This window comes from Littorina saxatilis, linkage group LG7, assembly GCF_037325665.1.
Source record: "Littorina saxatilis isolate snail1 linkage group LG7, US_GU_Lsax_2.0, whole genome shotgun sequence".
Lineage (NCBI taxonomy): Eukaryota > Metazoa > Mollusca > Gastropoda > Littorinimorpha > Littorinidae > Littorina > Littorina saxatilis.
In genome coordinates, this window is record NC_090251.1 from 519,817 (window position 1) to 536,449 (window position 16,633).

The 16,633-nt window shown below is 41.3% G+C and overlaps 1 protein-coding gene across 4 annotated transcripts in view; it reads right to left on the reverse strand.

Moving 5' to 3' along the window:
- Window positions 1-6,421: 6,421 nt before the first annotated feature.
- The window catches only part of LOC138970420 (cysteine and glycine-rich protein 1-like), a 50,639-nt gene continuing 40,427 nt past the window's right edge, over window positions 6,422-16,633 (reverse strand). For all 4 annotated transcript variants that reach the window (XM_070342873.1, XM_070342870.1, XM_070342871.1 and 1 more), the window contains exons 6-8: window positions 14,716-14,815; window positions 7,514-7,740; window positions 6,422-6,998 (exon numbers count right to left, since the gene is read on the reverse strand). In XM_070342873.1, coding sequence (XP_070198974.1) covers window positions 6,931-6,998; window positions 7,514-7,740; window positions 14,716-14,815 — 395 coding nt within the window. In that variant the 3' untranslated portion in view covers window positions 6,422-6,930. The remainder of the gene's footprint in view (window positions 6,999-7,513; window positions 7,741-14,715; window positions 14,816-16,633) is intronic.

The window sequence follows — 16,633 nt, forward strand, 5'->3', positions numbered from 1 at the left end:
TATAAAAAGCTGAAAGTGTTCCACCACAGTGATCAGTGATCTTATCTTTAGCAAGCAAATGTAGGGTAGAATATGTACCCAAACTCGCCTTGGTGACATCATTCATTTTCATGAACAAGAACATTTTTAGATGTGTGACAAAAAGCTGTTTCAGTATCATTTATCAAACCACAACAAACCAGCTTGGAGTAAGCTGTTAATGCACAACACAAAACAATACAACCAGACGAACAAACCAGCTGCAAATACACAATGTAAACAGCTCTCGATCACCAAGACAACGAGATGAACTTGTTGATGACAACAAAGAGTATACAGTAGAGAGAGGCTCTTGGATACCCGTACTGTACACCCAAACCAAACACAACTTGTGAGCCACATCAAAGCCAACAAAACAAACTTGTCAATGCACAACCAGCTCATTCCTGTACAACAAACATACATAATGTAAAACACAAATCCTCAGTATACTTTATAAAACAACATTTGCAAGAGATTAGTTTCAGTGTTTCATGAGTCCAATATGTGACACACAGAAAGATAAAACAGAACTAGTCTGTCAGTGACACACAGAAAGATAAAACAGAACTAGTCTGTCAGTGACACACAGAAAGATAAAACAGAACTAGTCTGTCAGTGACACACAGAAAGATAAAACAGAACTAGTCTGTCAGTGACACACAGAAAGATAAAACAGAACTAGTCTGTCAGTGACACACAGAAAGATAAAACAGAACTAGTCTGTCTGTCAGTGTATCACCATACATTAAGTGAAAGAAAGGGAGTCACACTTCACTGTATTTGTGTTATACCACAAGTATCTTTGGCCCAAAAGTTTCACTGTATTTGATGTCATACCATAAATATCTTTGGCCCAAAAGTATCACTGTATTTGATGTCATACCATAAATATCTTTGGCCCAAAAGTATCACTGTATTTGATGTCATAACATAAATATCTTTGGTCTTAAAGTGTCACTGTATTCGATGTTATAGCACAGGTATCTTTGGCCAAATTTTTTCACTGTATTTGATATTATAGCAATATTATATTTGGCCTAAAAGTTTCACTGTATTCGATGTTATAGCAATAATATATTTGGCCTAAAAGTGTCACTGTATTCGATGTTATAGCACAGGTATCTTTGACCTAAATAGTTTCATGGTATTTGACATCGTAGCAATAATATATTTGGCCTAAAAGTTTCACAATATTTGATATCATAGCAATAATATCTTTGGCCTTAAAGTTTCACTGTATTTGATATAGCAATAATATATTAGGCCTTTAAGTTTCACTATATTTGATATCATAGCAATAATATATTTGGCCTAAAAGTTTCACTGTATTTGATTTCATACTAGCACAAACATTTTCATTCCAAATGTGTTACTGAGGCTCAAAAGCTATAACTGACAGTAACAACACATCATGTTCAATAGCAGGGAGTGACCTTGACATTTGACTAGGGTCTAGCAAGCTTGCATTATGTTTGGAGGTCATCAAGCCCTGAAAGCATTATGAAGTTTCAAATCTCCAGCTTCAATCTTAACCATTCAATGTTAATTTTATATTTTTTCACCCAACCTCGACCCCGTTATGACCTCAATTTTGTCAGGGTCAAACAGACTTGGAGCATGGCTTGAGGTTATCAAACCCTAGCAAATTGTAAAGTTTCAAATCTCTAGCTATCTTCATAAGTCTTTCAGGGATTAATACATTTCCAGTCTCTTTACTAAAACTCAACCCTCACCATGACCTTGAACTTTCACAAAGGTCAACCAGCGCTGCATCATGTTTGGAGGTCATCAAACGCTAGCAGTGTGTACAGTTTCAAAGGTCAAGCTTCCATAACATTCTCAGCACATTATGAGGCCACTTTCCGCTACCAGGGCTCACACAACAGTGATCGCGAAACCTGAGATTCATTGTAGCACGTTGTACCCACATGTACAGAAATGATCACACAGGTTTTGAACACGGCAATAAATCTCAATACAACAGAATTAAGTACCTCCTTCCAATACTGACACAAACATGGTACACGTGTACTGTATGTTCTGTTATAATTCCCTGCCAAGAAAGTCAGCACTTGAGGGGAAACTGAAATGAACATGACATGTTTTCTGTCTATTTGGTCTACAGATGTTATATACTGACACAAACATGGTCTGTTTAGTGATGATTCCCTGCCAAGAAAGTCAGCACAAGAGGGGAAAGTGAAATGCACCTGAACAGATGTTATATACTGACACAAACATGGTATGTTTAGTGATGATTCCCTGCCAAGAAAGTCAGCACAAGAGGGGAAACTGAAATGCACCTGAACAGATGTTATATACTGACACAAACATGGTACAATGATAACAGTGATAATTCAAAGTCAACACTAGAAGTGAAAGTGGAATGAATCTTACTGTTTCCTCTTTGTTTGGTCCAAAGATGGTCTGTTTAGTGATAATTCAAAGTCAACACTAGAAGTGAAAGTGGAATGAATCTTACTGTTTCCTCTTTGTTTGGTCCAAAGATGGTCTGTTTAGTGATAATTCAAAGTCAACACTAGAAGTGAAAGTGGAATGAATCTTACTGTTTCCTCTTTATTTGGTTCAAAGATGGTCTGTTTAGTGATAATTCAAAGTCAACACTAGAAGTGAAAGTGGAATGAATCTTACTGTTTCCTCTTTATTTGGTTCAAAGATGGTCTGTTTAGTGATAATTCAAAGTCAACACTAGAAGTGAAAGTGGAATGAATCTTACTGTTTTCTCTTTGTTTGGTCCACAGGGATAATCTGACACAATCTTGACCGCTATGGAAAGTTGCTTAAAAGTGATCAGGTCAAGAAAAAACACACACCATAAAATCATAATAAACATGGACGGGCGCAGTTGCGTAGAGGAAAAGATATCAGCCTCTTAATCGGAAGGTCATGAGTTCAAATCCCGGCCGCATAGTGGGTTAAGGGTGGAGATTTTTCTGATCTCCCAGGTCAACTTACAAGCAGACCCGCTAGTGCCTTATCCCCCTCCGTGTGTATACGCACAAGACCAAGTGAAGTGCGCACGAAAAAGATCTTGTAATCCATGTCAGAGTTCTGTGGGTTATTGAAACACGAAAATACCCAGCATGCTTCCCCTGAAATCGGCATATGCTGTGTGAATGTCAAGGTAAAAACCGTCATACACGTAAATATCCACTTGTGCACAAACATGAGTGAATGTGGGAGTTTCAGCCCATGACAAAGAAGAAGATATTAGACACTTGCTGAAAACATACCAAATGAGGAAAAAACAAGAACTGAACTGAACAGTTGCAGGAGAATGACCAAGCCAAGAGAAACACCATTTAAAATAACAGAGGTAACAGAAAACACCTCTGTACTTGGTTAATAAATCAGGTAAATTCTGACACAGCGCACAACATATTCACAATGAGAAAAATGATAATTGGTCCAAATCATTTGTGTGTGTGTGTGTGTATGTGGTGTGTTTGTGTGGTGTCTGTAGGTGTGTGTGTGTGTGTGTGTGTGTGTGTGTGTGTGTGTGTGTGTGTGTGTGTGTGGTGTGTGTTTGTGTTGTGTGTGGTGTGTGTTTGTGTTGTACATGTGTGTGGTGGGTGTGTGCATGTGTGTGTACACGAGTTTGTGTGTGTGTGCATTCATGTGTGTGAGTACAAAATCTACCTGTAGGTATCAAGGGGACTGAAGAATACCACTGTATGTTGTGGCTACAAGAAGGGGACACAAGAATACCACTGTATGTTGTGGCTACAAGAAGGGGACACAAGAATACCACTGTTTGTTGTGGCTACAAGAGGGAGACTGAAGAATACCACTGTATGTTGTGGCTACAAGAAGGGGACACAAGAATACCACTGTATGTTGTGGCTACAAGAGGGAGACTGAAGAATACCACTGTATGTTGTGGCTACAAGAAGGGGACACAATAATACCACTGTATGTTGTGGCTACAAGAGGGAGACTGAAGAATACCACTGTATGTTGTGGCTACAAGAAGGGGACACAAGAATACCACTGTATGTTGTGGCTACAAGAGGGAGACTGAAGAATACCACTGTATGTTGTGGCTACAAGAAGGGGACACAAGAATACCACTGTATGTTGTGGCTACAAGAGGGAGACTGAAGAATACCACTGTATGTTGTGGCTACAAGAAGGGGACACAAGAATACCACTGTATGTTGTGGCTACAAGAGGGAGACTGAAGAATACCACTGTATGTTGTGGCTACAAGAAGGGGACTGAAGAATACCACTGTATGTTGTGGCTACAAGAGGGAGACTGAAGAATACCACTGTATGTTGTGGCTACAAGAAGGGGACACAAGAATACCACTGTATGTTGTGGCTACAAGAAGGGGACACAAGAATACCACTGTATGTTGTGGCTACAAGAAGGGGACACAAGAATACCACTGTTTGTTGTGGCTACAAGAAGGGGACACAAGAATACCACTGTATGTTGTGGCTACAAGAAGGGGACACAAGAATACCACTGTATGTTGTGGCTACAAGAGGGAGACTGAAGAATACCACTGTATGTTGTGGCTACAAGAGGGAGACTGAAGAATACCACTGTATGTTGTGGCTACAAGAGGGAGACTGAAGAATACCACTGTATGTTGTGGCTACAAGAAGGGGACTGAAGAATACCACTGTATGTTGTGGCTACAAGAAGGAGACACAATAATACCACTGTATGTTGTGGCTACAAGAAGGGGACACAAGAATACCACTGTATGTTGTGGCTACAAGAGGGAGACTGAAGAATACCACTGTATGTTGTGGCTACAAGAAGGGGACACAAGAATACCACTGTATGTTGTGGCTACAAGAAGGGGACACAAGAATACCACTGTATGTTGTGGCTACAAGAGGGAGACTGAAGAATACCACTGTATGTTGTGGCTACAAGAAGGGGACACAAGAATACCACTGTATGTTGTGGCTACAAGAAGGAGACACAATAATACCACTGTTTGTTGTGGCTACAAGAAGGGGACACAAGAATACCACTGTATGTTGTGGCTACAAGAAGGGGACACAATAATACCACTGTATGTTGTGGCTACAAGAGGGAGACTGAAGAATACCACTGTATGTTGTGGCTACAAGAAGGGGACACAAGAATACCACTGTATGTTGTGGCTACAAGAAGGGGACACAAGAATACCACTGTATGTTGTGGCTACAAGAAGGGGACACAAGAATACCACTGTATGTTGTGGCTATAAGAAGGGGACACAAGAATACCACTGTTTGTTGTGGCTACAAGAGGGAGACTGAAGAATACCACTGTATGTTGTGGCTACAAGAAGGGGACACAAGAATACCACTGTATGTTGTGGCTACAAGAGGGAGACTGAAGAATACCACTGTTTGTTGTGGCTACAAGAAGGGGACACAAGAATACCACTGTATGTTGTGGCTACAAGAGGGAGACTGAAGAATACCACTGTATGTTGTGGCTACAAGAGGGAGACTGAAGAATACCACTGTATGTTGTGGCTACAAGAAGGGGACACAAGAATACCACTGTATGTTGTGGCTACAAGAGGGAGACTGAAGAATACCACTGTATGTTGTGGCTACAAGAAGGGGACACAAGAATACCACTGTTTGTTGTGGCTACAAGAGGGAGACTGAAGAATACCACTGTATGTTGTGGCTACAAGAAGGGGACACAAGAATACCACTGTTTGTTGTGGCTACAAGAGGGAGACTGAAGAATACCACTGTATGTTGTGGCTACAAGAAGGGGACACAAGAATACCACTGTATGTTGTGGCTACAAGAGGGAGACTGAAGAATACCACTGTATGTTGTGGCTACAAGAAGGGGACACAAGAATACCACTGTATGTTGTGGCTACAAGAGGGAGACTGAAGAATACCACTGTATGTTGTGGCTACAAGAAGGGGACACAAGAATACCACTGTATGTTGTGGCTACAAGAAGGGGACACAAGAATACCACTGTATGTTGTGGCTACAAGAAGGGGACACAAGAATACCACTGTATGTTGTGGCTACAAGAAGGGGACACAAGAATACCACTGTATGTTGTGGCTACAAGAGGGAGACTGAAGAATACCACTGTATGTTGTGGCTACAAGAAGAAGCGAGATGTGGATGCAGCCACTGAGGCCAGCGTTGTCCGTGTATGAAACTTGTCATGGCAAGTGTAATTTGTGTATGAAACTTGCCACGGTAAGCCTTGTCTGTGTATGAAACTTGCCATGGTAAGCCTTGTCTGTGTATGAAACTTGCCATGGTAAGCCTTGTCTGTGTTTGAAACTTGCCATGGTAAGCGTTGTGTGTGTGAGAGCCTTGTCATGGCTATCTGCCATTATCTTTAGCAGTATTTTCATACAAACTGTCCGTGTACATCACTCCCTGTCAGTGTCATGCTGGGATGTTCAAGTTTAATATCATTACTGATACAAACATGGTTTGGAATAAGAAAATTACAAGATTAGAAATAAATGATTGCACAGACTTACTTCAGGCATTGCAATTTAGATTTAGATAAAAGAAAAAGTTAATCTTCACAAAATAATTATATACTGTCAGCTGATCAATTCTTTTCTTTGTTTTAGCAGATGATAAAAGTAGTCCCCCCTGATGGTACAACCCCCTGATGGTACAACCCCCTGATGGTACAACCCCCTGATGGTACAACCCCCTGATGGTACAACCCCCTGCTTGTACCACACCGGTATATAACAACAGGATTGCATAAACTACCGGCATTCAGTCGGCATTCCGTCCACACCATCAGTCTCAGGCAGTCGTCATGCTGTCACGCTCCTTGTTCTTTGATGCTACACAAGGTGTTGATGCTGTTGGCAATTGCTAACAATCCTTGTACCTTGGTCCTATTGTTGTTGCAATTCAGTGCGGCCAATTTTTGTTTACTCAGTGTAAACCATTGCAGTGCCATAACCAAATCCTCTGGGTCCAAAGTTCTTCCCGTAGCATGCTGAAACAAGCATGAGCAAAATGATGCCTCCTTCTGTCACAGCCACGCAACACAACCACTCTAGCAAGTAATCAGCTACTGCTGCAAAACATATCATACAAACTTCAGATTTACAAAACACACACACACACACACAAACACACACTGACCTTTGCAGTAGATGTTATCAGCACAAAGAGAGACCCTGACCTTTGCAGTAGATGTCTTATCAGCACAAAGAGAGACACTGACCTTTGCAGTAGATGTTATCAACACAAAGAAACACTGACCTTTGCAGTAGATGTTATTATCAACACAAAGAGAGACTGACCTTTGCAGTAGACGTTATTATCAACACAAAGAGAGACTGACCTTTGCAGTAGATGTTATTATCAACACAAAGAGAGACTGACCTTTGCAGTAAATGTTATTATCAACACAAAGAGAGACTGACCTTTGCAGTAGATGTTATTATCAACACAAAGAGAGACTGACCTTTGCAGTAAATGTTATTATCAACACAAAGAGAGACTGACCTTTGCAGTAGATGTTGTCTTCGTGCTGGGTGAGGAGTGTGGAGTCCAGACTCTTGCTGCAGGCGCTGCACTTGAAGCACGCCTTGTGGTACACCTTGCCCATGCCTGCGATGCGTTCGGCGAAGAACACAGCCCCCCCACAGCGCGCACACATCTCGTTGTTACCTGTGTCGCCCCCGTTGGCCAGACGACTGGGGACCTGAGCCTGGGCTAGGTGAGACACATTACTGAAACACACACATCCAATTCTCACATCAAGCTTTGCTAGTGTTGGTCACATGACCGGGCTAGGTGAGACACATTACTGAAACACACACATCCAATTCTCACATCAAGCTTTGCTAGTGTTGGTCACATGACCGGGCTAGGTGAGACACATTGCTGGGACACACACATCCAATTCTCACATCAAGCTTTGCTAGTGTTGGTGACACATGACTGAGCTAGGTGAGACACATTGCTGGAACACACACATTGTATTCTCACATCAAGTTCTCTGACAAGCAATACTCGCTCTACATTTAACCGACAAGCAATACTCTACAGTTAACTGACAAGCAATACTCTACAGTTAACTGACAAGCAATACTCTGCAGTTAACTGACAAGCAATACTCGCTCTACAGTTAACTGACAAGCAATACTCATTCTACAGTTAACTGACAAGCAATACTCGCTCTACAGTTAACTGACAAACAATACTCTTTCTACAGTTAACTGACAAGCAATACTCATTCTCTAATTAACTGACAAGCAATACTCATTCTACAGTTAACTGACAAGCAATACTCTACAGTTAACTGACAAGCAATACTCATTCTACAAGTTAACTGACAAGCAATACTCCACAGTTAACTGACAAGCAATACTCGCTCTACAGTTAACTGACAAGCAATACTCATTCTACAGTTAACTGACAAGCAATACTCATTCTACAGTTAACTGACAATCAATACTCGCTCTACAGTTAACTGACAAGCAATACTCGCTCTACAGTTAACTGACAAGCAATACTCATTCTACAGTTAACTGACAAGCAATACTGACATTCTACAGTTAACTGACAAGCAATACTTGCTCTACAGTAAACTGACAAGCAATACTCTACAGTTAACTGACAAGCAATACTCATTCTACAGTTAACTGAAAAGCAATACTCTACAGTTAACTGACAAGCAATAATCTACAGTTAACTGACAAGCAATACTCACTCTACAGTTAACTGACAAGCAATACTCATTCTACAGTTAACAGACAAGCAATACTCATTCTACAGTTAACTGACAAGCAATACTGACTACAGTTAACTGACAAGGAATACTTCACAGTTAACTGACAAGCAATACTCACTCTACAGTTAACTGACAAGCAATACTCTACAGTTAACTTACAAGCAATACTCTATAGTTAACTGACAAGCAATACTCACTCTTTAACTGACAAGCAATACTCATTCTACAGTTAACTGACAAGCAATACTCTACAGTTAACTGACAAGCAATACTCTATAGTTAACTGACAAGCAATACTCACTCTACAGTTAACTGACAAGCAATACTCTAGAGTTAACTGACAAGCAATACTCATTCTACAGTTAACTGACAAGCAATACTCATTCCACAGTTAACTGACAAGCAATACTCATTCCACAGTTAACTGACAAGCAATACTCATTCTACAGTTAACTGACAAACAATACTCACTCTACAGTTAACTGACAAGCAATACTCATTATACAGTTAACTGACAAGCAATACTCGCTCTACAGTTAACTGACAAGCAATACTCTACAGTCAACTGACAAGCAATACTCTACAGTTAACTGACAAGCAATACTCTACAGTTAACTGACAAGGAATACTTACTCTACAGTTAACTAACAAGCAATACTCACTCTACAGCTAACTGACAAGCAATACTCTACAGTTAACTGACAAGCAATACTCACTCTACAGTTAACTAATAAGCAATACTGATTCTACAGTTAACTGACAAGCAATACTCTACAGTTAACTGACAAGCAATACTCACTCTACAGTTAACTGACAGGCAATACTCATTCTACAGTTAACTGACAAGCAATACTCGCTCTACAGTTAACTGACAAGCAATACTCATTCTACAGTTAACTGACAAGCAATACTCATTCTACAGTTAACTGACAAGCAATACTGACATTCTACAGTTAACTGACAAGCAATACTCGCTCTACAGTTAACTGACAAGCAATACTCTACAGTTAACTGACAAGCAATACTCACTCTACAGTTAACTGACAAGCAATACACATTCTACAGTTAACTGACAAGCAATAATCTACAGTTAACTGACAAGCAATACTCACTCTACAGTTAACTGACAAGCAATACTCATTCTACAGTTAACTGACAAGCAATACTCATTCTACAGTTAACTGACAAGCAATACTGACTCTACAGTTAACTGACAAGGAATACTTTACAGTTAACTGACAAGCAATACTCTACCGTTAACTGACAAGCAATACTCTATAGTTAACTGACAAGCAATACTCTACAGTTAACTGACAAGCAATACTCACTCTTTAACTGACAAGCAATACTCATTCTACAGTTAACTGACAAGCAATACTCTACAGTTAACTGACAAGCAATACTCTATAGTTAACTGACAAGCAATACTCACTCTACAGTTAACTGACAAGCAATACTCATTCCATAGTTAACTGACAAGCAATACTCATTCCACAGTTAACTGACAAGCAATACTCATTCTACAGTTAACTGACAAGCAATACTCACTATACAGTTAACTGACAAGCAATACACATTCTACAGTTAACTGACAAGCAATAATCTACAGTTAACTGACAAGCAATACTCACTCTACAGTTAACTAACAAGCAATACTCATTCTACGGTTAACTGACAAGCAATACTCATTCTACGGTTAACTGACAAGCAATACTGACTACAGTTAACTGACAAGGAATACTTTACAGTTAACTGACAAGCAATACTCATTCTACAGTTAACTGACAAGCAATACTCTACAGTTAACTGACAAGCAATACTCTATAGTTAACTGACAAGCAATACTCACTCTTTAACTGACAAGCAATACTCATTCTACAGTTAACTGACAAGCAATACTGTACAGTTAACTGACAAGCAATACTCTATAGTTAACTGACAAGCAATACTCACTCTACAGTTAATTGACAAGCAATACTCTACAGTTAACTGACAAGCAATACTCATTCCACAGTTAACTGACAAGCAATACTCATTCCACAGTTAACTGACAAGCAATACTCATTCTACAGTTAACTGACAAGCAATACTCGCTCTACAGTTAAATGACAAGCAATACTCTACAGTCAACTGACAAGCAATACTCTACAGTTAACTGACAAGCAATACTCATTCTACAGTTAACTGACAAGCAATACTCGCTCTACAGTTAACTGACAAACAATACTCTATCTACAGTTAACTGACAAGCAATACTCATTCTACAATTAACTGACAAGCAATACTCATTCTACAGTTAACTGACAAGCAATACTCTACAGTTAACTGACAAGCAATACTCATTCTACAGTTAACTGACAAGCAATACTCTACAGTTAACTGACAAGCAATAATCTACAGTTAACTGACAAGCAATACTCACTCTACAGTTAACTGACAAGCAATACTCATTCTACAGTTAACTGACAAGCAATACTCATTCTACAGTTAACTGAGAAGCAATACTGACTCTACAGTTAACTGACAAGGAATACTTCACAGTTAACTGACAAGCAATACTCATTCTACAGTTAACTGACAAGCAATACTCTACAGTTAACTGACAAGCAATACTCTATAGTTAATTGACAAGCAATACTCACTCTTTAACTGACAAGCAATACTCATTCTACAGTTAACTGAGAAGCAATACTCTTCAGTTAACTGACAAGCAATACTCTATAGTTAACTGACAAGCAATACTCACTGTACAGTTAACTGACAAGCAATACTCACTCTACAGTTAACTGACAAGCAATACTCATTCCACAGTTAACTGACAAGCAATACTCGCTCTACAGTTAACTGACAAGCGATACTCACTCTACAGTTAACTGACAAGCAATACTCATTATACAGTTAACTGACAAGCAATACTCGCTCTACAGTTAACTGACAAGCAATACTCTACAGTCAACTGACAAGCAATACTCTACAGTTAACCGACAAGCAATACTCTACAGTTAACTGACAAGCAATACTCACTCTACAGTTAACTAACAAGCAATACTCACTCTACAGTTAACTGACAAGCAATACTCTACAGTTAACTGACAAGCAATACTCTACAGTTAACTGACAAGCAATACTCACTCTACAGTTAACTGACAAGCAATACTGATTCTACAGTTAACTGACAAGCAATACTCTACAGTTAACTGACAAGCAATACTCACTCTACAGTTAACTGACAAGCAATAGTCTACAGTTAACTGACAAGCAATACTCACTCTACAGTTAACTGACAAGCAATACTCACTCTACAGTTAACTGACAAGCAATACTCTACAGTTAACTGACAAGCAATACTCTACAGTTAATTGACAAGCAATTCTTTACAGTTAACTGACAAGCAATACTCACTCTACAGTTAAAGGCACAGTAAGCCTCCCGTAAACCATCACAGATACTGTCAGGCTTTTACACACAGTACAAACACCCTTCCATTTGAACGCTCACCAAACGGGAACATCCTATTCCTAGGTGCCCTCCGTAAAGAGCAAGCAATTTTCAAAGAATTTATTTTTGCGCTACTTTTTCTCTTTTCCTTGTGCAAACTACAAATCGGTTTATCTAGTTAGATAAATGGATGTGCATAAGCACGAGCTTGGTTTTGTGATTATATCTGCGGCTTTTTTGTGTGTACGCCATGTATGCAGATTGTGTAGGTATATTAGTATTCATGTATGAGTGCATGTGTATGTGTGTATGTGTGTGCGCCTGTCTGTATGCGTGTCTGTGTGTGTGTGTGTGTGTGTGTGTGTGTGTGTGTGTGTGTGTGTGTGTGTGAACGTGTGTCTGTGTGTATCTGTGCATGTGTGTGGTGATAGCATGTGTGTGTGTATGCACATGCGTATGTGCGTGTGCACGTGTGTGTTTGTATTATTGTGACTGCATGGACTTCAACGATGAATTTGCTTTTGTACTCCTGTTCTTTTTGTGTCTTAATGCTGTATTTTGGTTTTGTACATGTGTATAGCATGCAATGTCATTGTAAAGCGCTTAGAGCTTCTAGGTAAGCGCTCTATAAGTTTCCATTATTATTATTATTATTATTACCCCTGAGCCATCGTGAACCCGTGTGATCAAGTTTCCCTTTTTCACAACGTAGTCGTCAGTTAGTAATTTGAATGCGACTCGCTGTGAGCTTATCTGCAATAGCACCTTATTAAGTACCTCTGACTATACACGAAACAAACGGCTGTGGTTCACAATAACTCTAGCGATGGCTTTTGACTGTTCAGAGGAACTGGCGATAGGTATAAACCGTCGTCTGCTATGAGAACCACGACCTTGCGTGACCCTGCTTCCGGGCTTTTCTTTTTTCAAACTTTCAAAACTTCAAATTGTACTTATCTTGTATTGATGAAAAAAGAATTCTTTTATGATTTAAGAATGTTTGTGTAACAAGCTGTCAATTTATTATTTAGATTTTAAAAGTTAGGTCTAGCACCAAAACGCACCACGGTCCGATTGTCTCTGACACTCTCTCAAAATTAATTCTTTAAAAATTGCTCGCTCTTTACGTAGGGCACCTAGGATGTTCCCGTTTGGTGAGCGTTCAAATGGAAGGGTGTTTGTACTGTGTGTAAAAGCCTGACAGTATCTGTGATGGTTTACGGGAGGCTTACTGTGCCTTTAACTGACAAGCAATACTCTACAGTTAACTGACTCGCAATACTCTACAGTTAACTCTTCTTCTTCTTCTGCATTCGTGGGTTGAAACTCCCATGTACACTCGTGTTTTTTGCACGAGTGGAATTGTACGTGTATGACCGTTTTTTACCCCGCCATTTAGGCAGCCATACGCTGTATTCGGAGGAAGCATGCTGGGTATTTTCGTGTTTCTATAACCCACCGAACTCTGACATGGATTACAGGATCTTTTTCGTGCGCACTTGGTCTTGTGCTTGCGTGTACACACGGGGGTGTTCGGACACCGAGGAGAGTCTGCACACAAAGTTGACTCTGAGAAATAAATCTCTCGCCGAACGTCAATCAATCAATCAATATGAGGCTTATATCGCGCGTATTCCGTGGGTACAGTTCTAAGCGCAGGGATTTTTTTATTTTTTTATTATTTTTATTTTATGCAATTTATATCGCGCACATATTCAATGCGCAGGGATTTATTTATGCCGTGTGGAATTTTTTGACACAATACATCACGCATTCACATCGGCCAGCAGATCGCAGCCATTTCGGCGCATATCCTACTTTTCACGGCCTATTATTCCAAGTCACACGGGTATTTTGGTGGACATTTTTATCTATGCCTATACAATTATGCCAGGAAAGACCCTTTTGTCAATCGTGGGATCTTTAACGTGCACACCCCAATGTAGTGTACACGAAGGGACCTCGGTTTTTCGTCTCATCCGAAAGACTAGCACTTGAACACACCACCTAGGTTAGGAAAGGGGGGAGAAAATTGCTAACGCCCTGACCCAGGGTCGAACTCGCAACCTCTCGCTTCCGAGCGCAAGTGCGTTACCACTCGGCCACCCAGTCCCAGTCTCGCCGAACGTGGGGACGAACTCACGCTGACAGCGGCCAACTGGATACAAATCCAGCGCGCTACAGACTGAGCTACATCCCCGCCCCTACAGTTAACTGACAAGTAATACTCTACAGTTAACTGATAATACTCTACAGTTAACTGACAAGCAATACAAACTGACAAGTAATACTCTACAGTTAACTGATAATACTCTACAGTTAACTGACAAGCAATACTAACTGACAAGTAATACTCTACAGTTAACTGATAATACTCTACAGTTAACTGACAAGCAATACTAACTGACAAGTAATACTCTACAGTTAACTGACAAGCAATACTCCCTCTACAGTTAACTGACAAGCAATACTCCCTCTACAGTTAACTGACAAGCAATACTCACTCTACAGTTAACTGACAAGCAATACTCACTCTCGACAGATTTCATTGGCCTTCCCTGTGTCCATGGACAGACCGGAGGCGCCCCCTGCATAGCCGTAGCCCTTGGGACCAAACAGACGGCCGTAGCACGCTGCAAATCATAGACCTCAGTTATCTCCCATGTCAATGTGTGTACTGTACAGCGTAGCACGCAGCAAAACATAGACCTCAGTTATCTTCCATGTCAATGTGTGCACGGTACAGCGTAGCACGCTGCAAATCATAGACCTCAGTTATCTCCCATGTCAATGTGTGTACTGTACAGCGTAGCACGCAGCAAAACATAGACATCAGTTATCTTCCATGTCAATGTGTGTACTGTACAGCGTAGCACGCTGCAAATCATAGACCTCAGTTATCTCCCATGTCAATGTGTGTACTGTACAGCGTAGCACGCAGCAAAACATAGACATCAGTTATCTCACATGTCAATGTGTGCACGGTACAGCGAAGCCGTAGCCGTTGGGACCAAACAGACGGCCGTAGCACGCTGCAAAACAGTCCTCAGTTATCTCACATGTCAATGAGTTAACAAAGGGGGATAACATCAACACACCACATGTCAATGAGTTAACAAAGGGGGATAACATCAACACACCACATGTCAATGAGTTAACAAAGGGGGATAACATCAACACACCAACCTGGTGTCAGTAGATTATACACATTCTCACAATGCAGCTCATTCTGACAAGAGGGTTTCAGGTCTTATTTCACTTAAAACCTATTGGTACAGGTGAGGACACGGTACAGGTGAGGACACGTTACAGACACAGTACAGGTGAGGACACGATACAGACACAGTACAGGTGAGGACACGATACAGACACGGTACAGGTGAGGACACGATACAGACACGGTACAGGTGAGGACACGATGTGAGGACACGATACAGACACGGTACAGGTGAGGACACGTTACAGACACAGTACAGGTGAGGACACGATACAGACACAGTACAGGTGAGGACACGATACAGACACGGTACAGGTGAGGACACGATACAGACACGGTACAGGTGAGGACACGATACAGACACAGTACAGGTGAGGACACGATACAGACACAGTACATGTGAGGACACGGTACAGACACGGTACAGGTGAGGACACGGTACAGGTGAAGACACGGTACAGACACAGTACAGGTGACACGGTACAGACATGGTACAGGTGAGGACACGGTACAGACATGGTACAGGTGAGGACATGATACAGACACAGTACAGGTGAGGACACGGTACAGACACGGTACAGACACGGTACAGGTGAGGACACGATGTGAGGACACGATACAGACACAGTACAGGTGAGGACACGATGTGAGGACACGATACAGACACAGTACAGGTGAGGACACGGTACAGACACGATACAGGTGAGGACACGATACAGGCACGGTACAGGTGAGGACACGTTACAGACATGGTACAGGTGAGGACACGGTACAGGTGAGGACACGTTACAGACACGGTACAGGTGAGGACACGTTACAGACACGGTACAGGTGAGGACACGATACAGACACGATACAGGTGAGGACACGATACAGACACGGTACAGGTGAGGACACGTTACAGACACGGTACAGGTGAGGACACGGTACAGACACGGTACAGGTGAGGACACGTTACAGACACGGTACAGGTGAGGACACGTTACAGACACGGTACAGGTGAGGACACGGTACAGACACGGTACAGGTGAGGACACGTTACAGACACGATACAGGTGAGGACACGATACAGACACGGTACAGGTGAGGACACGGTACAGACACGGTACAGGTGAGGACACGATACAGACACGGTACAGACACGGTACAGGGGAGGACACGATACAGACACGGTACAGGGAGGACACGATACAGACACGGTACAGGTGAGGACACGTTACAGACACGGTACAGG